Raw genomic sequence first — 20,219 nt, forward strand, 5'->3', positions numbered from 1 at the left:
GGTCTGCAGGAGGATGGAGAGAAGGCCTTGAGTGGGGCGGGAAGGGAGGCAGCCGGCAGTGGGGGCAGCAGGGACGGGAATGACAGGGGCCTGGGGCCAGGAAGGACAGGGCCCCAGACAGCTGGCAGGCAGCAAGGCCTGTCCCGCTGCCCCAGCAGCAGCAGCAGCAGCAGCAGCAGCAGCACCGTGCCTGCCCAAGGCTCTCCCGTGAGGGGCTGTCCCTGCCCTGTGCAGGCGGAGAACCCTCCCCCGGGTGCAGCGTTTCTGCCCCAGCCCTTGTCCCCAGCCCAGCCTCCCCGCCACGTGTGCACTCACCGCTTGCCCAAGCAATACAGGGCCAGCGTTACCTGCTGGGGCCTTTGATAGCTGCCCCCATTGTGACACATCGCCCGTGATGTCACAGGAGCCACAGCACATCACAGCCAGGCCAGCCCCACCCTTTGTGCCCAGCCCAGCTCAGCCACTCAGAGTGGCCCTGGTGAACTGCTTAAGGCTGCTTTTGAGTGAATCTTCTTCTAAGAACTTCCCTTGGTCTTTCCTTTGTCTTTCTTATCAGCTGCCCTCCACTGCCAGTCTCATAGATACCCATGTTGGAAGGCACCCTCGAGGATCATTGAGTCTAAGCCTTGACTCCACACTGGTTCAGCCACACTTAAATCTCTGAGTTGTCGAGGTTGAAAAAGACCCTGAAGATCGCACAGTCCAACTGCAAACTTAACGCTGCCTACTCCACCAATCAGCCAGCTCCCCAAATGCCACATCCACACAATGTTTAAACCTTTCTCAGGTGCTGACTCAGCCATTTCCCTGGGCAGCCTGTTTGCAAGCTTGAGACCCTCTTTATTGAAGGAATATTTCCTAGAGATCCAATCTAAAGCTCCCGTGGTGCAACTTGAGGTCATTTCCTCTGCTCGCATTGCTTGTTCCCTGGGCTAATAGAATGACCCCCACCGAGCTACAACCTCCCTTCAGGGACCACCTGCACTGTGTCAGGAGCTTGGGCTGTGAAAGCAGCTCCTCGCAGAAGAGAGGAAGGTGATGCTTTTGCAATGGCGCTCCTGTGATCCAGTGGGACCAAAGGGGTTGTCGCTGGGCAGGAGAGTTTCAGGCTGCCAGGAAGCGTTTCCATGTGGAGGAGAACCTTTCTGCCAAATACATCAACCAAGGGAAGCCACGCCCTTCCAAGCAGAAGGAAAAAATCAGAATTTTCCTTGTAGAAAATGGAAAGGTTGGAGTGCAAGTCAGTGCTGGAATGTGCCCACATGTCCGTGTGGGTTTTGCTAAGCTGCAAGGCCAGACGGGGAAGATGGGATCCCTGCACCCAGGAAATGCCCTCTTGCTCTGGGGCCTTCCAATGGCACTGGCAGCACAAGTGAGAGCCCTTCCTTAGCCTTTGCCTTCAGCAAGGCCCCAGTTTGGGCAAACCCTGAATTCCCTAAGAAAGCAGCTCAGATGTCCGCTGCCTGCCCTGTGGGATGCCAGAGGACAGACAAGCTCCACAAGGTGCTAATGCAAGACAGCTTAGGCTGCAGCTTTCTGCCCTTGTGTCTCTGGAGCCTTGGAGGGGAAGGCTGCGTGGCTTGGCGTGACCTTCACCAGCTCTCCTGCTAACAGCACTGGGCACCCCAAGGCTGTTTGGTCTCAGCTCAGGCAAGAGCAGAAAGAAACCCTCGCCTGTGTTCGTAGATCCCTGAGACGAGCAAGGACGAGGAGTGTGCAGAGAAGAGGCCGTCAGCACTGCACGGCAGCTTCTCCCAGCCATGAATCGCAGGAAATTCAAACACTAATCATATGCTTTGGGATTGGCGTTGTGTTTTGCTTGGAGCTTTTTCCCCCACAAGAAAACCTGTGGCATTTGCCATGTTGCACACCTGGATTTGAGTGGTCCACTCTCAGTGCAGCCTAGATCGGTCTCAAAACTGTGCCTTTGCCCCTCTCGTTCCTCGATGTGTTACGATGTGTCGTTTGAAGGGGTTGATAGGTAACACCCATTCTCTTTTTTCACCTTGTGCTCAAGAGCTGGGAGAGCCACTGACCACCCTGCCCCGGCCCAGCTTGAGCCTAAAAGGCTTGTGCAGTAGGGTAACATGGCATGTTGCCAGTGGCTCAGCTGCCAGCACCGGTGCTAGCCGACATGGAAGGCTCATCTGTATGGCCTGAGTCAGCTCACAGCTGCCAGCATCTGTGCTGTGTCCTGCTCCACATTTGTCCTGCCATCAAGTCAGAGGGCACAAACTTGACACTGACAAGTCCACCTCAAGACCATGTCCCCAAGTCACACAGCCACACATTCCTTAAGTACCTCCAGGCATGGCAATTTCCCCAATTCCATGGGCAGCCTGTGCCAGTGCTTGACAATCCTTTCAGATGAGAAATTTTTCCCTCATATCCAATCTAAACCACTCCTGGCACAACTTGAGGCCATTTCCTCTTGTCCTGTCCCTTGTTCCCTGGGAGCAGAGCCTGACCTGCACGAGCTCCACCCTCCTGTCAGGCAGCTGCAGAGAGTGAGAAGGTTCCTGTCGGATCCTGGTCTTCTCCAATGTCAGCCCCTCCAGCTCCCTCAGCTGCTCCTCATCAGACTGCTTCTCCAGGCTCTTCCCCAGCTCCCTTCCCTTCTCTGCACACACTCCAGCCCCTCAAGGGCTTCCTTGACAGGAGGGGCCCAAAACTCATCCCAAGACTCCACGTAACTTACATCTGTTCAACTGAACTCTCCTAAGAGAGCAAAGGCTAGTGATGCTGAGATTTCTCCCAGCTGCTTTGGGAATATCTTGCCTGCTTCTTCATGCTGCCTGCGAGCTTTATACCAGACCCCCTCCATGGTATCTGCCCTGTTGGCCTTCCCCTCAATTCTTACCCAAAACCACTCAACTCCATCAGCACCATCATTAAGCTCTACACAGCTGGAACCCTCCCTTACATAGATGGTGACCCCAGTGCCGCTCCTTCCTTGCCTGTCCTTTCTGAAGGGACAATCTGGGAAGCTTTCCATCATCATCTTTGAAAACGAGAGCTCAGTGCTTTGCTGGGATTTCTTTGGCGGAGGAACGCTAATAGCAGTGCTGAAGATGTGCCCTGATTGCACCCTAAAGAGTAGGAAGATGAACAGAATAGCCATTGGCTACAGCACTCCAGTGTGGGACTCATCCCACCACGGCTCTGGGATGGCAACTGTGTCCCGCTTTTCCTGCTGTGCAACCACTTCCAGCTCCCGCACTTTGCTGTCCACGCTGCATGAAGTGGCAAGGAAGCACTTCAGTTGAGCTCTTGATCTCGTTACCTTTTTGGAGGGGATGAAAGGAATAAGATAGATGTGTCTTTACAAACAGACCACGAGATTCTGCTTGTTGATAGGGCCAGGGACTCATAGATAGGGAAGTAACAAAAGAAATTCCCAGTTCTAGAAGATGCTACTAAATGACATGGACTATTGCTCAGCCAAAGCCATGTTAAATTCCTGAACTTCGAGAAAAAGAAGAAGATCTTAACAGAATTATGAACAGTGTTTGGTTATGTATGTATATAAAACAGAGGGTGCATATTAGAGGGGGCCATAGAGTAGGTGACTCAGGAAGTCTGTACCTTCCGAGTACCTCAGGCAATGGGGGAAGGAACGCACCTGGAAATTAGGATAAAAAGGAGGCTGTGCCCTCCAACAGCTTGAGACACCCCATAAGAAATGTCCCATGGCCTCTCCCTTTATTCGGATAACATTACAAGACTCATCTGTGTCTTTTCCAGACAGAAACCTCTGGCGCTGTGAATTATTTTCGCACAGGGAGATGCCCTAATCCTTCAGTGGCCATTCTCAAATTCTTCTCTGGTTTCTAACACATCAAGAACCCCTGTGTCCTTGCTGCTGCACGGATCTCCCACGGCTCTGTGCCGGCCGCACACCGGAGCTCCCAGCTCCAGCTGGCAGCGCCTCAGCGCCCTGTGCCCTCCCGCCCCGACAGCCGCGCCAGGCCCTGCTTGCTGCCCTCATGGTGCCACTCGTGGCCCCAGTGCTCTCCAAGGGCTTCTCCGGGGACACCTTCCTGCGGCCTTTCCGTCCCCGCACGAGGCCCACCAGCAACCCGCAGAGGGGCTGTTTCCAAGGGCCTGCAGGCCCAGCACCAGGGGCAGAGGCTTCCCGCTGACAGAGGGAGGGGTTAGGCTGGACATGTGGAAGAACCTCTTGGCTCTGAGGCTGCTGAGGCCCTGGCCCACGCTGCCCACAGAAGCTGTGGCTGCCCCATCCCTGGCAGTGTTCCAGGCCAGCTTGGATGGGGCTTGGAGCAACCTGGCCTAGTGGAAGGCATCCCTGCCCTTGGCAGCAGGGTTGGAACAAGATGATGTTTAAGGAGCCTTCCAAGCCAAGCCCTTGTGTCATTCTGTGATCACAGGGCCTGGGGACAGCTGGGCTTAATTTCTGATTAGAACCAGTTTCAGCCCTGTAAGTTTGGTTGAGTTCAAGGAGACTCTTGACGAGCCCACATTCCCAGTGCATGAGATTTACCAATGCTGAGATCAACAAAGTCTTGCACGATCCAGATTCTGCAATATTGCATTTTATTGAAGCAACAGCAAACCAGTTTCTGGCTTGCCCCTCATAAATGCACTGACTATAGAGCATTAATAGGTGTCACGAGGGATAGTGACACGAAATACGTTCTGTATTGTTATTGTCTAAATATAATTACCTATTCAAATCTTGATCATTAATTTTATCATGATATAATAATTACATATATTGTATCTTTGATATTATTTATATTGGTATATTGTTTTGTTTAATTATATTTTCCTATTATAGATGTTAATCAATAAATTTTATAATATATAATATGTCTAGACTATGTCTTTGTATCTATGAAATAAAAATCTAGATTATTATGTATTCAAATTTCAGGTCAGTGCCAACCGAGTTGGTCCAATGCTGACCTAAAGGTGTCCCTCTGGGGACAAGGACAGTCACCGTCCCCTGACCGATCATGGACAAGCAGCGCCGATTGTTCCTCTCGGTCTTCTTTTCCCTGTTTCTTTTTTCTTTTTCTGTCTCACATTCCTGCTTCTTTTACACTCTGATTTTTGGCCCTTCCCAAAGGCCAGGAACAGTTGCATGCTACCGGTGGGGTTTGGTGACTTTGGCCATGCACGTAAGGCATGTGCTCTCTTCATGCGCGTTCTCGGGAGTGGGAAGTTCACGCGCAAGTGGAGCTCAATGTGGATCTGTGTGACCTTTTTTGGAAAAGGAAATGATACAGGGAGGTAGAATAAACCCTCGCATGGCCCTCCACCTGCTGAGGCAGCAGGAGAGGCCGTGGGGCCTCTGCCAGAGTCTTTGCACGCATCCTCTTCTCCTTAAAGGAGCAGATTCGTAACCCAGCTTGTTCTGTGCAGTGAAGGGGAGTGAGGCCAACGGCGCTAGAGAGGTGCAGGGGCTCTTCTGGGCCTCAGGGAAACATCACGGCGCCGAGAGGCCTCTGCTTCACTCCGGACGTCACTCTGTACTTGGGCCTTGCTGGAGCCAGGGGCCACATAGGTGAGAGGCCCAGCTCCTGTTTTTCTCAACCAGCCCCGTCAATTCTTCGCTGACTTCCAGCAAGTCTGCAGCACATCTGGCGTTCAGCGCAGTGACCGAGCACTGGAGCACATTGCCCAGAGGTTGTGGAGTCTCCCTCGCCGGAGATAGTCAAGAGCCCTCCGAACGCAATGCTTTGCAATGCACAGCAGGAAGGGCCTGCTGGAGCAGCCCTGGACAAGATGATCTCACCGGTGGTCCTTTCAAATGGGAACTCGTCTGGGATTCTGAGATCGGCATCTTTGCACAAGGGGAAGCTCTCAGAGGGAAAATGGACCCTAAGACAGAGCTGGGGGCAGTCACAGTCCAGGTGGTAATGGGACTCTCTCTCACAAGGCCCCTGGCCACGGCCTCTTCAGCCTCATTGGCTTGGACTCCCCGAGCGTGCTTTTGCTCTAGAGGACAGGTGTGGCAGCAATTCCCAGGGCCCACTGAGCAGTGCCTTCTCCATGTTCTGCACTCTCAGGTCTGTGTCAGCTCCTCCCTGAGGACTAGATTCTGCACACAGACCCCAGAGAACACAAAAAGGAATGGCAGTATTTGCTCTTGCGTGCTCCCCGAGCTGCGTAGCCAACCTGGTCATCACTGGATGCAGTGCTGAGGAGACTGTTGGGACGACACTGCTGCTGCTGCTGTCGATGGCAGAGTGCTGCTGCACAGCGCTTTCCCTTCCCTCTCTGTATCCCACACTCTCCCCTCTTTTCCCCTGTACTATCAGGTGGTTCTCTGCTGCCAGCTGCCAGTCCCACAAGCACAGCTCTAAGCAGGAGAACCTCTTTCAAGGATCATTGCTGAGGATTCTTCTGAACCATGTCCTCAGATCCATATACTCGCTCATTGCCTGAGAGTGGGCAGCCGGATCCATCACCATGTGATGGAAGAGATTGCACGTCCTGGCCATTTGCACCTCTGGGGGCAAACTGATCTCCCCAGGGAGCCTCTGGTTGCCCAAAATAAAGTGGTTGAGGCATCTCACTTCCACGCTTAAGCGCAGGTACTCGCTGATATCCACCAGTCGTCTCACAAAATCTCTCCTGCGCCACCGTGACACAGGTGTGATGTTCAGGAGGTGCATAACAATGGTCTTTGTGGTGTAGGTGGAAATGCCTAAGCCCAGCTGAAGACGGGTGAAGAACTGCAGGCATTTGAGGTGCAAGCTGTCAGGGGGGGCCAGCCTGGCAATGTACTTGAAGAACTTCACCTCTGCCACAGCGTAGGTCTCAGGCCACGTTGTGCTTGGGGTGCAGGCCTGTCTAGGCTGGCTGCTCACAAAGACGTCCGAGTCGCCTTGCCGCACCCCGAAGAGCACCTCAATCCGGAAGCTTTCTCTGCCCTTGGTCACCTGGAATTGGCAGGAGCGTTTGGAGGGCAGCAGCACTAAACGCCAGGCGTGCGACTGAGGCAAAGCTGGCCAGACGGCTCTCACCAGCTGGTAGAACCAGCGGGCTGTTTTCTGCACATCGAGGTAGGCGCCGGTGCACAGGGTGTGAAGGAGGCTGGGATCCTGATTCCTCCTCAGCTCCTCCTCGGGGTGGTGCAGGAAGCACAGCATCTTCTCACCCTGCTGCTCCCTCGTGCAGGTGCACTCCAGCTGCACACGGACACGGAAGTTCCTCACGTGCCTCTGCCCCTCAGTGTCCAGCTCCAGGTGGAAGGTGTGCCCTCGGGGAGGAGTCATGGGCACGAGCAGGCGGTACACAACATCCTGCTCGCGGGGACTCCAACCTTCAAAGGCACTGCCCACCCCAATGGCTCGTTCCAGGACCGGGTAGAAACTGCCAGACAAGACGTGGCCAAAGTAAATTGTGAAATTGGTCATCAGTTCAGTTGTCCACTCACAGCCTTTCTGCAGGTCCTGTACAGGCCACTGTATGCGCTCCATTAAAATCCTTCCAGTGTAATCTTCAATATCACGCTCTCCTCCTTCGGCTTCACGTGCATCATTATTGTTGTTTTCTGCATTTGCAGCCGCAATGACAACTTCATTTCCAGCACCAGCTTCGTTTGCAGCACCACCGCCGACTTCCTCTACGTTGCCATCATCATTGCTGTCTTCCTCCCGATTCGCATCATTGTTGTCTTCCTCTTCATTTCCAACAGCTTCTTCTTCGTCTGCATCCACATTTCTCACTTCTTCCTCATTTGCACCATTGTTTTCTTCTTCAGGCTCCTCTCTCCTCAGGCTCCTTTCCCTCCAGATAAACCATAGGGCCGAGAGAAGGAGCAGGAGCCCAGCAACGGCCCAAACCTGCCAGTGCTGCAAGGCAGACCAGAGCAGCTCTCGCCAGGCCCCTCCACTCTGCTTCAGGGTGAGCTGATCCACTTCCCATTCCAGAAGAGTCTTCTCCACTTCCTGGCTCATCGCACGCGCTTCCATGCGCAGACGCATCGCCTCGTCCAATCCATCACCCACGGGCTGCAGGTACTGGACTAGGCTTTGCAAGAGCAAGAACCACAATACCAAGGGACCCATGGTCTGCAGGAGGATGGAGAGAAGGCCTTGAGTGGGGCGGGGAGGGAGGCAGCCGGCAGTGGGGGCAGCAGGGACGGGAATGACAGGGGCCTGGGGCCAGGAAGGACAGGGCCCCAGACAGCTGGCAGGCAGCAAGGCCTGTCCCGCTGCCCCAGCAGCAGCAGCAGCAGCAGCAGCAGCAGCAGCAGCAGCACCGTGCCTGCCCAAGGCTCTCCCGTGAGGGGCTGTCCCTGCCCTGTGCAGGCGGAGAACCCTCCCCCGGGTGCAGCGTTTCTGCCCCAGCCCTTGTCCCCAGCCCAGCCTCCCCGCCACGTGTGCACTCACCGCTTGCCCAAGCAATACAGGGCCAGCGTTACCTGCTGGGGCCTTTGATAGCTGCCCCCATTGTGACACATCGCCCGTGATGTCACAGGAGCCACAGCACATCACAGCCAGGCCAGCCCCACCCTTTGTGCCCAGCCCAGCTCAGCCACTCAGAGTGGCCCTGGTGAACTGCTTAAGGCTGCTTTTGAGTGAATCTTCTTCTAAGAACTTCCCTTGGTCTTTCCTTTGTCTTTCTTATCAGCTGCCCTCCATTGCCAGTCTCATAGATACCCATGTTGGAAGGCACCCTCGAGGATCATTGAGTCTAAGCCTTGACTCCACACTGGTTCAGCCACACTTAAATCTCTGAGTTGTCGAGGTTGAAAAAGACCCTGAAGATCGCACAGTCCAACTGCAAACTTAACGCTGCCTACTCCCCAAATGCCACATCCACACAATGTTTAAACCTTTCTCAGGTGCTGACTCAGCCATTTCCCTGGGCAGCCTGTTTGCAAGCTTGAGATCCTCTTTATTGAAGGAATATTTCCTAGAGATCCAATCTAAAGCTCCCGTGGTGCAACTTGAGGTCATTTCCTCTGCTCGCATTGCTTGTTCCCTGGGCTAATAGAATGACCCCCACCGAGCTACAACCTCCCTTCAGGGACCACCTGCACTGTGTCAGGAGCTTGGGCTGTGAAAGCAGCTCCTCGCAGAAGAGAGGAAGGTGATGCTTTTGCACTGGCGCTCCCGTGATCCAGTGGGACCAAAGGGGTTGTCGCTGGGCAGGAGAGTTTCAGGCTGCCAGGAAGCGTTTCCATGTGGAGGAGAACCTTTCTGCCAAATACATCAACCAAGGGAAGCCACGCCCTTCCAAGCAGAAGGAAAAAATCAGAATTTTCCTTGTAGAAAATGGAAAGGTTGGAGTGCAAGTCAGTGCTGGAATGTGCCCACATGTCCGTGTGGGTTTTGCTAAGCTGCAAGGCCAGACGGGGAAGATGGGATCCCTGCACCCAGGAAATGCCCTCTTGCTCTGGGGCCTTCCAATGGCACTGGCAGCACAAGTGAGAGCCCTTCCTTAGCCTTTGCCTTCAGCAAGGCCCCAGTTTGGGCAAACCCTGAATTCCCTAAGAAAGCAGCTCAGATGTCCGCTGCCTGCCCTGTGGGATGCCAGAGGACAGACAAGCTCCACAAGGTGCTAATGCAAGACAGCTTAGGCTGCAGCTTTCTGCCCTTGTGTCTCTGGAGCCTTGGAGGGGAAGGCTGCGTGGCTTGGCGTGACCTTCACCAGCTCTCCTGCTAACAGCACTGGGCACCCCAAGGCTGTTTGGTCTCAGCTCAGGCAAGAGCAGAAAGAAACCCTCGCCTGTGTTCGTAGATCCCTGAGACGAGCAAGGACGAGGAGTGTGCAGAGAAGAGGCCGTCAGCACTGCACGGCAGCTTCTCCCAGCCATGAATCGCAGGAAATTCAAACACTAATCATATGCTTTGGGATTGGCGTTGTGTTTTGCTTGGAGCTTTTTCCCCCACAAGAAAACCTGTGGCATTTGCCATGTTGCACACCTGGATTTGAGTGGTCCACTCTCAGTGCAGCCTAGATCGGTCTCAAAACTGTGCCTTTGCCCCTCTCGTTCCTCGATGCGTTACGATGTGTCGTTTGAAGGGGTTGATGGGTAACACCCTTTCTCTTTTTTCACCTTGTGCTCAAGAGCTGGGAGAGCCACTGACAACCCTGCCCCGGCCCAGCTTGAGCCTAAAAGGCTTGTGCAGTAGGGTAACATGGCATGTTGCCAGTGGCTCAGCTGCCAGCACCGGTGCTAGCCGACATGGAAGGCTCATCTGTATGGCCTGAGTCAGCTCACAGCTGCCAGCATCTGTGCTGTGTCCTGCTCCACATTTGTCCTGCCATCAAGTCAGAGGGCACAAACTTGACACTGACAAGTCCACCTCAAGACCATGTCCCCAAGTCACACAGCCACACATTCCTTAAGTACCTCCAGGCATGGCAATTTCCCCAATTCCACGGGCAGCGTGTGCCAGTGCTTGACAACCCTTTCAGATGAGAAATTTTTCCCTCATATCCAATCTAAACCACTCCTGGCACAACTTGAGGCCATTTCCTCTTGTCCTGTCCCTTGTTCCCTGGGAGCAGAGCCTGACCTGCACGAGCTCCACCCTCCTGTCAGGCAGCTGCAGAGAGTGAGAAGGTTCCTGTCGGATCCTGGTCTTCTCCAATGTCAGCCCCTCCAGCTCCCTCAGCTGCTCCTCATCAGACTGCTTCTCCAGGCTCTTCCCCAGCTCCCTTCCCTTCTCTGCACACACTCCAGCCCCTCAAGGGCTTCCTTGACAGGAGGGGCCCAAAACTCATCCCAAGACTCCACGTAACTTACATCTGTTCAACTGAACTCTCCTAAGAGAGCAAAGGCTAGTGATGCTGAGATTTCTCCCAGCTGCTTTGGGAATATCTTGCCTGCTTCTTCATGCTGCCTGCGAGCTTTATACCAGACCCCCTCCATGGTATCTGCCCTGTTGGCCTTCCCCTCAATTCTTACCCAAAACTACTCAACTCCATCAGCACCATCATTAAGCCCTAGACAGCTGGAACCCTCCCTTACATAGATGGTGACCCCAGTGCCTCTCCTTCCTTGCCTGTCCTTTCTGAAGGGACAATCTGGGAAGCTTTCCATCATCATCTTTGAAAACGAGAGCTCAGTGCTTTGCTGGGATTTCTTTGGCGGAGGAACGCTAATAGCAATGCTGAAGATGTGCCCTGATTGCACCCTAAAGAGTAGGAAGATGAACAGAATAGCCATTGGCTACAGCACTCCAGTGTGGGACTCATCCCACCACGGCTCTGGGATGGCAACTGTGTCCCGCTTTTCCTGCTGTGCAACCACTTCCAGCTCCCGCACTTTGCTGTCCACGCTGCATGAAGTGGCAAGGAAGCACTTCAGTTGAGCTCTTGATCTCGTTACCTTTTTGGAGGGGATGAAAGGAATAAGATAGATGTGTCTTTACAAACAGACCACGAGATTCTGCTTGTTGATAGGGCCAGGGACTCATAGATAGGGAAGTAACAAAAGAAATTCCCAGTTCTAGAAGATGCTACTAAATGACATGGACTATTGCTCAGCCAAAGCCATGTTAAATTCCTGAACTTCGAGAAAAAGAAGATCTTAACAGAATTATGAACAGTGTTTGGTTATGTATGTATATAAAACAGAGGGTGCATATTAGAGGGAGCCATAGAGCAGGTGACTTAGGAAGTCTGTACCTTCCGAGTACCTCAGGCAATGGGGGAAGGAACGCACCTGGAAATTAGGATAAAAAGGAGGCTGTGCCCTCCAACAGCTTGAGACACCCCATAAGAAATGTCCCATGGCCTCTCCCTTTATTTGGATAACATTACAAGACTCATCTGTGTCTTTTCCAGACAGAAACCTCTGGCGCTGTGAATTATTTTCGCACAGGGAGATGCCCTAATCCTTCAGTGGCCATTCACAAATTCTTCTCTGGTTTCTAACACATCAAGAACCCCTGTGTCCTTGCTGCTGCACGGATCTCCCACGGCTCTGTGCCGGCCGCACACCGGAGCTCCCAGCTCCAGCTGGCAGCACCTCAGCGCCCTGTGCCCTCCCGCCCCGACAGCCGCGCCAGGCCCTGCTTGCTGCCCTCATGGTGCCACTCGTGGCCCCAGTGCTCTCCAAGGGCTTCTCCGGGGACACCTTCCTGCGGCCTTTCCGTCCCCGCACGAGGCCCACCAGCAACCCGCAGAGGGGCTGTTTCCAAGGGCCTGCAGGCCCAGCACCAGGGGCAGAGGCTTCCCGCTGACAGAGGGAGGGGTTAGGCTGGACATGTGGAAGAACCTCTTGGCTCTGAGGCTGCTGAGGCCCTGGCCCACGCTGCCCACAGAAGCTGTGGCTGCCCCATCCCTGGCAGTGTTCCAGGCCAGCTTGGATGGGGCTTGGAGCAACCTGGCCTAGTGGAAGGCATCCCTGCCCTTGGCAGCAGGGTTGGAACAAGATGATGTTTAAGGAGCCTTCCAAGCCAAGGCCTTGTGTCATTCTGTGATCACAGGGCCTGGGGACAGCTGGGCTTAATTTCTGATTAGAACCAGTTTCAGCCCTGTAAGTTTGGTTGAGTTCAAGGAGACTCTTGACGAGCCCACATTCCCAGTGCATGAGATTTACCAATGCTGAGATCAACAAAGTCTTGCACGATCCAGATTCTGCAATATTGCATTTTATTGAAGCAACAGCAAACCAGTTTCTGGCTTGCCCCTCATAAACGCACTGACTATAGAGCATTAATAGGTGTCACGAGGGATAGTGACACGAAATACGTTCTGTATTGTTATTGTCTAAATATAATTACCTATTCAAATCTTGATCATTAATTTTATCATGATATAATAATTACATATATTGTATCTTTGATATTATTTATATTGGTATATTGTTTTGTTTAATTATATTTTCCTATTATAGATGTTAATCAATAAATTTTATAATATATAATATGTCTAGACCATGTCTTTGTATCTATGAAATAAAAATCTAGATTATTATGGATGCAAAGTTTCAGGTCAGCGCCAACCGAGTTGGTCCAATGCTGACCTAAAGGTGTCCCTCTGGGGACAAGGACAGTCACCGTCCCGTGACCGATCGCGGACAAGCAGCGCCGATTGTTCCTCTCGGTCTTCTTTTCCCTGTTTCTTTTTTCTTTTTCTGCCTCACATTCCTACTTCTTTTACACTCTGATTTTTGGCCCTTCCCAAAGGCCAGGAACAGTTGCATGCTACCGGTGGGATTTGGTGACTTTGGCCATGCACGTAAGGCATGTGCTCTCTTCATGCGCGTTCTCGGGAGTGGGAAGTTCACGCGCAAGTGGAGCTCAATGTGGATCTGTGTGACCTTTTTTGGAAAAGAAAATGATACAGGGAGGTAGAATAAACCCTCCCGTGGCCCTCCACCTGCTGAGGCAGCAGGAGAGGCCGTGGGGCCTCTGCCAGAGTCTTTGAACGCATCCTCTTCTCCTTAAAGGAGCAGATTCGTAACCCAGCTTGTTCTGTGCAGTGAAGGGGAGTGAGGCCAACGGCGCTAGAGAGGTGCAGGGGCTCTTCTGGGCCTCAGGGAAACAACACGGCTCCGAGAGGCCTCTGCTTCACTCCGGACGTCACTCTGTACTTGGGCCTTGCTGGAGCCAGGGGCCACATAGGTGAGAGGCCCAGCTCCTGTTTTTCTCAACCAGCCCCGTCAATTCTTCGCTGACTTCCAGCAAGTCTGCAGCACATCTGGCGTTCAGCGCAGTGACCGAGCACTGGAGCACATTGCCCAGAGGTTGTGGAGTCTCCCTCGCCGGAGATAGTCAAGAGCCCTCCGAACGCAATGCTTTGCAATGCACAGCAGGAAGGGCCTGCTGGAGCAGCCCTGGACAAGATGATCTCACCGGTGGTCCTTTCAAATGGGAACTCGTCTGGGATTCTGAGATCGGCATCTTTGCACAAGGGGAAGCTCTCAGAGGGAAAATGGACCCTAAGACAGAGCTGGGGGCAGTCACAGTCCAGGTGGTAATGGGACTCTCTCTCACAAGGCCCCTGGCCACGGCCTCTTCAGCCTCATTGGCTTGGACTCCCCGAGCGTGCTTTTGCTCTGGAGGACAGGTGTGGCAGCAATTCCCAGGGCCGACTGAGCAGTGTCTTCTCCATGTTCTGCACGCTCAGGTCTGTGTCAGCTCCTCCCTGAGGACTAGATTCTGCACACAGACCCCAGAGAACACAAAAAGGAATGGCAGTATTTGCTCTTGCGTGCTCCCCGAGCCGCGTAGCCAACCTGGTCATCACTGGATGCAGTGCTGAGGAGACTGTTGGGACGACACTGCTGCTGCTGCTGTCGATGGCAGAGTGCTGCTGCACAGCGCTTTCCCTTCCCTCTCTGTATCCCACACTCTCCCCTCTTTTCCCCTGTACTATCAGGTGGTTCTCTGCTGCCAGCTGCCAGTCCCACAAGCACAGCTCTAAGCAGGAGAACCTCTTTCAAGGATCATTGCTGAGGATTCTTCTGAACCATGTCCTCAGATCCATATACTCGCTCATTGCCTGAGAGTGGGCAGCCGGATCCATCACCATGTGATGGAAGAGATTGCACGTCCTGGCCATTTGCACCTCTGGGGGCAAACTGATCTCCCCAGGGAGCCTCTGGTTGCCCAAAATAAAGTGGTTGAGGCATCTCACTTCCACGCTTAAGCGCAGGTACTCGCTGATATCCACCAGTCGCCTCATGAAATCTCTCCTGCGCCACCGTGACACAGGTATGATGTTCAGGAGGTGCATAACAATGGTCTTTGTGGTGTAGGTGGAAATGCCTAAGCCCAGCTGAAGACGGGTGAAGAACTGCAGGCATTTGAGGTGCAAGCTGTCAGGGGGGGCCAGCCTGGCAATGTACTTGAAGAACTTCACCTCTGCCACAGCGTAGGTCTCAGGCCACGTTGTGCTTGGGGTGCAGGCCTGTCTAGGCTGGCTGCTCACAAAGACGTCCGAGTCGCCTTGCCGCACCCCGAAGAGCACCTCAATCCGGAAGCTTTCTCTGCCCTTGGTCACCTGGAATTGGCAGGAGCGTTTGGAGGGCAGCAGCACTAAACGCCAGGCGTGCGACTGAGGCAAAGCTGGCCAGACGGCTCTCACCAGCTGGTAGAACCAGCGGGCTGTTTTCTGCACATCGAGGTAGGCGCCGGTGCACAGGGTGTGAAGGAGGCTGGGATCCTGATTCCTCCTCAGCTCCTCCTCGGGGTGGTGCAGGAAGCACAGCATCTTCTCACCCTGCTGCTCCCTCGTGCAGGTGCACTCCAGCTGCACACGGACACGGAAGTTCCTCACGTGCCTCTGCCCCTCAGTGTCCAGCTCCAGGTGGAAGGTGTGCCCTCGGGGAGGAGTCATGGGCACGAGCAGGCGGTACACAACATCCTGCTCGCGGGGACTCCAACCTTCAAAGGCACTGCCCACCCCAATGGCTCGTTCCAGGACCGGGTAGAAACTGCCAGACAAGACGTGGCCAAAGTAAATTGTGAAATTGGTCATCAGTTCAGTTGTCCACTCACAGCCTTTCTGCAGGTCCTGTACAGGCCACTGTATGCGCTCCATTAAAATCCTTCCAGTGTAATCTTCAATATCACGCTCTCCTCCTTCGGCTTCACGTGCATCATTATTGTTGTTTTCTGCATTTGCAGCCGCAATGACAACTTCATTTCCAGCACCAGCTTCGTTTGCAGCACCACCGCCGACTTCCTCTACGTTGCCATCATCATTGCTGTCTTCCTCCCGATTCGCATCATTGTTGTCTTCCTCTTCATTTCCAACAGCTTCTTCTTCGTCTGCATCCACATTTCTCACTTCTTCCTCATTTGCACCATTGTTTTCTTCTTCAGGCTCCTCTCTCCTCAGGCTCCTTTCCCTCCAGATAAACCATAGGGCCGAGAGAAGGAGCAGGAGCCCAGCAACGGCCCAAACCTGCCAGTGCTGCAAGGCAGACCAGAGCAGCTCTCGCCAGGCCCCTCCACTCTGCTTCAGGGTGAGCTGATCCACTTCCCATTCCAGAAGAGTCTTCTCCACTTCCTGGCTCATCGCACGCGCTTCCATGCGCAGACGCATCGCCTCGTCCAATCCATCACCCACGGGCTGCAGGTACTGGACTAGGCTTTGCAAGAGCAAGAACCACAATACCAAGGGACCCATGGTCTGCAGGAGGATGGAGAGAAGGCCTTGAGTGGGGCGGGGAGGGAGGCAGCCGGCAGTGGGGGCAGCAGGGACGGGAATGACAGGGGCCTGGGGCCAGGAAGGACAGGGCCCCAGACAGCTGGCAGGCAGCAAGGCCTGTCCCGCTGCCCCAGCAGCAGCAGCAGCAGCAGCAGCAGCAGCAGCAGCAGCACCGTGCCTGCCCAAGGCTCTCCCGTGAGGGGCTGTCCCTGCCCTGTGCAGGCGGAGAACCCTCCCCCGGGTGCAGCGTTTCTGCCCCAGCCCTTGTCCCCAGCCCAGCCTCCCCGCCACGTGTGCACTCACCGCTTGCCCAAGCAATACAGGGCCAGCGTTACCTGCTGGGGCCTTTGATAGCTGCCCCCATTGTGACACATCGCCCGTGATGTCACAGGAGCCACAGCACATCACAGCCAGGCCAGCCCCACCCTTTGTGCCCAGCCCAGCTCAGCCACTCAGAGTGGCCCTGGTGAACTGCTTAAGGCTGCTTTTGAGTGAATCTTCTTCTAAGAACTTCCCTTGGTCTTTCCTTTGTCTTTCTTATCAGCTGCCCTCCATTGCCAGTCTCATAGATACCCATGTTGGAAGGCACCCTCGAGGATCATTGAGTCTAAGCCTTGACTCCACACTGGTTCAGCCACACTTAAATCTCTGAGTTGTCGAGGTTGAAAAAGACCCTGAAGATCGCACAGTCCAACTGCAAACTTAACGCTGCCTACTCCCCAAATGCCACATCCACACAATGTTTAAACCTTTCTCAGGTGCTGACTCAGCCATTTCCCTGGGCAGCCTGTTTGCAAGCTTGAGATCCTCTTTATTGAAGGAATATTTCCTAGAGATCCAATCTAAAGCTCCCGTGGTGCAACTTGAGGTCATTTCCTCTGCTCGCATTGCTTGTTCCCTGGGCTAATAGAATGACCCCCACCGAGCTACAACCTCCCTTCAGGGACCACCTGCACTGTGTCAGGAGCTTGGGCTGTGAAAGCAGCTCCTCGCAGAAGAGAGGAAGGTGATGCTTTTGCACTGGCGCTCCCGTGATCCAGTGGGACCAAAGGGGTTGTCGCTGGGCAGGAGAGTTTCAGGCTGCCAGGAAGCGTTTCCATGTGGAGGAGAACCTTTCTGCCAAATACATCAACCAAGGGAAGCCACGCCCTTCCAAGCAGAAGGAAAAAATCAGAATTTTCCTTGTAGAAAATGGAAAGGTTGGAGTGCAAGTCAGTGCTGGAATGTGCCCACATGTCCGTGTGGGTTTTGCTAAGCTGCAAGGCCAGACGGGGAAGATGGGATCCCTGCACCCAGGAAATGCCCTCTTGCTCTGGGGCCTTCCAATGGCACTGGCAGCACAAGTGAGAGCCCTTCCTTAGCCTTTGCCTTCAGCAAGGCCCCAGTTTGGGCAAACCCTGAATTCCCTAAGAAAGCAGCTCAGATGTCCGCTGCCTGCCCTGTGGGATGCCAGAGGACAGACAAGCTCCACAAGGTGCTAATGCAAGACAGCTTAGGCTGCAGCTTTCTGCCCTTGTGTCTCTGGAGCCTTGGAGGGGAAGGCTGCGTGGCTTGGCGTGACCTTCACCAGCTCTCCTGCTAACAGCACTGGGCACCCCAAGGCTGTTTGGTCTCAGCTCAGGCAAGAGCAGAAAGAAACCCTCGCCTGTGTTCGTAGATCCCTGAGACGAGCAAGGACGAGGAGTGTGCAGAGAAGAGGCCGTCAGCACTGCACGGCAGCTTCTCCCAGCCATGAATCGCAGGAAATTCAAACACTAATCATATGCTTTGGGATTGGCGTTGTGTTTTGCTTGGAGCTTTTTCCCCCACAAGAAAACCTGTGGCATTTGCCATGTTGCACACCTGGATTTGAGTGGTCCACTCTCAGTGCAGCCTAGATCGGTCTCAAAACTGTGCCTTTGCCCCTCTCGTTCCTCGATGCGTTACGATGTGTCGTTTGAAGGGGTTGATGGGTAACACCCTTTCTCTTTTTTCACCTTGTGCTCAAGAGCTGGGAGAGCCACTGACAACCCTGCCCCGGCCCAGCTTGAGCCTAAAAGGCTTGTGCAGTAGGGTAACATGGCATGTTGCCAGTGGCTCAGCTGCCAGCACCGGTGCTAGCCGACATGGAAGGCTCATCTGTATGGCCTGAGTCAGCTCACAGCTGCCAGCATCTGTGCTGTGTCCTGCTCCACATTTGTCCTGCCATCAAGTCAGAGGGCACAAACTTGACACTGACAAGTCCACCTCAAGACCATGTCCCCAAGTCACACAGCCACACATTCCTTAAGTACCTCCAGGCATGGCAATTTCCCCAATTCCACGGGCAGCGTGTGCCAGTGCTTGACAACCCTTTCAGATGAGAAATTTTTCCCTCATATCCAATCTAAACCACTCCTGGCACAACTTGAGGCCATTTCCTCTTGTCCTGTCCCTTGTTCCCTGGGAGCAGAGCCTGACCTGCACGAGCTCCACCCTCCTGTCAGGCAGCTGCAGAGAGTGAGAAGGTTCCTGTCGGATCCTGGTCTTCTCCAATGTCAGCCCCTCCAGCTCCCTCAGCTGCTCCTCATCAGACTGCTTCTCCAGGCTCTTCCCCAGCTCCCTTCCCTTCTCTGCACACACTCCAGCCCCTCAAGGGCTTCCTTGACAGGAGGGGCCCAAAACTCATCCCAAGACTCCACGTAACTTACATCTGTTCAACTGAACTCTCCTAAGAGAGCAAAGGCTAGTGATGCTGAGATTTCTCCCAGCTGCTTTGGGAATATCTTGCCTGCTTCTTCATGCTGCCTGCGAGCTTTATACCAGACCCCCTCCATGGTATCTGCCCTGTTGGCCTTCCCCTCAATTCTTACCCAAAACTACTCAACTCCATCAGCACCATCATTAAGCCCTAGACAGCTGGAACCCTCCCTTACATAGATGGTGACCCCAGTGCCTCTCCTTCCTTGCCTGTCCTTTCTGAAGGGACAATCTGGGAAGCTTTCCATCATCATCTTTGAAAACGAGAGCTCAGTGCTTTGCTGGGATTTCTTTGGCGGAGGAACGCTAATAGCAATGCTGAAGATGTGCCCTGATTGCACCCTAAAGAGTAGGAAGATGAACAGAATAGCCATTGGCTACAGCACTCCAGTGTGGGACTCATCCCACCACGGCTCTGGGATGGCAACTGTGTCCCGCTTTTCCTGCTGTGCAACCACTTCCAGCTCCCGCACTTTGCTGTCCACGCTGCATGAAGTGGCAAGGAAGCACTTCAGTTGAGCTCTTGATCTCGTTACCTTTTTGGAGGGGATGAAAGGAATAAGATAGATGTGTCTTTACAAACAGACCACGAGATTCTGCTTGTTGATAGGGCCAGGGACTCATAGATAGGGAAGTAACAAAAGAAATTCCCAGTTCTAGAAGATGCTACTAAATGACATGGACTATTGCTCAGCCAAAGCCATGTTAAATTCCTGAACTTCGAGAAAAAGAAGATCTTAACAGAATTATGAACAGTGTTTGGTTATGTATGTATATAAAACAGAGGGTGCATATTAGAGGGAGCCATAGAGCAGGTGACTTAGGAAGTCTGTACCTTCCGAGTACCTCAGGCAATGGGGGAAGGAACGCACCTGGAAATTAGGATAAAAAGGAGGCTGTGCCCTCCAACAGCTTGAGACACCCCATAAGAAATGTCCCATGGCCTCTCCCTTTATTTGGATAACATTACAAGACTCATCTGTGTCTTTTCCAGACAGAAACCTCTGGCGCTGTGAATTATTTTCGCACAGGGAGATGCCCTAATCCTTCAGTGGCCATTCACAAATTCTTCTCTGGTTTCTAACACATCAAGAACCCCTGTGTCCTTGCTGCTGCACGGATCTCCCACGGCTCTGTGCCGGCCGCACACCGGAGCTCCCAGCTCCAGCTGGCAGCACCTCAGCGCCCTGTGCCCTCCCGCCCCGACAGCCGCGCCAGGCCCTGCTTGCTGCCCTCATGGTGCCACTCGTGGCCCCAGTGCTCTCCAAGGGCTTCTCCGGGGACACCTTCCTGCGGCCTTTCCGTCCCCGCACGAGGCCCACCAGCAACCCGCAGAGGGGCTGTTTCCAAGGGCCTGCAGGCCCAGCACCAGGGGCAGAGGCTTCCCGCTGACAGAGGGAGGGGTTAGGCTG

At 53.8% G+C, this 20,219-nt stretch overlaps 2 protein-coding genes across 2 annotated transcripts; both read right to left on the minus strand.

Annotated features, from left to right (window-relative positions):
• Nucleotides 1-6,344: 6,344 nt before the first annotated feature.
• On the minus strand, nucleotides 6,345-8,039 carry LOC138110903 (inositol 1,4,5-trisphosphate receptor-interacting protein-like 1). Its single transcript, XM_069016058.1, has one exon. The coding sequence runs from the start codon at nucleotides 8,037-8,039 to the stop codon at nucleotides 6,345-6,347; it is 1,695 nt and encodes a 564-aa protein (XP_068872159.1).
• Nucleotides 8,040-14,373: 6,334 nt separating this feature from the next.
• Nucleotides 14,374-16,068, minus strand: LOC138110904 (inositol 1,4,5-trisphosphate receptor-interacting protein-like 1). Its single transcript, XM_069016059.1, has one exon. The coding sequence runs from the start codon at nucleotides 16,066-16,068 to the stop codon at nucleotides 14,374-14,376; it is 1,695 nt and encodes a 564-aa protein (XP_068872160.1).
• Nucleotides 16,069-20,219: the final 4,151 nt, after the last annotated feature.

This window comes from Aphelocoma coerulescens, chromosome 5, assembly GCF_041296385.1.
Source record: "Aphelocoma coerulescens isolate FSJ_1873_10779 chromosome 5, UR_Acoe_1.0, whole genome shotgun sequence".
Taxonomy (NCBI): domain Eukaryota; kingdom Metazoa; phylum Chordata; class Aves; order Passeriformes; family Corvidae; genus Aphelocoma; species Aphelocoma coerulescens.

Bases quoted from the DNA above. Each gene is read 5' to 3' on its own strand.
- LOC138110903 (XM_069016058.1), bottom strand. From the start codon at position 8,039: ATGGGTCCCTTGGTATTGTGGTTCTTGCTCTTGCAAAGCCTAGTCCAG.
- LOC138110904 (XM_069016059.1), bottom strand. From the start codon at position 16,068: ATGGGTCCCTTGGTATTGTGGTTCTTGCTCTTGCAAAGCCTAGTCCAG.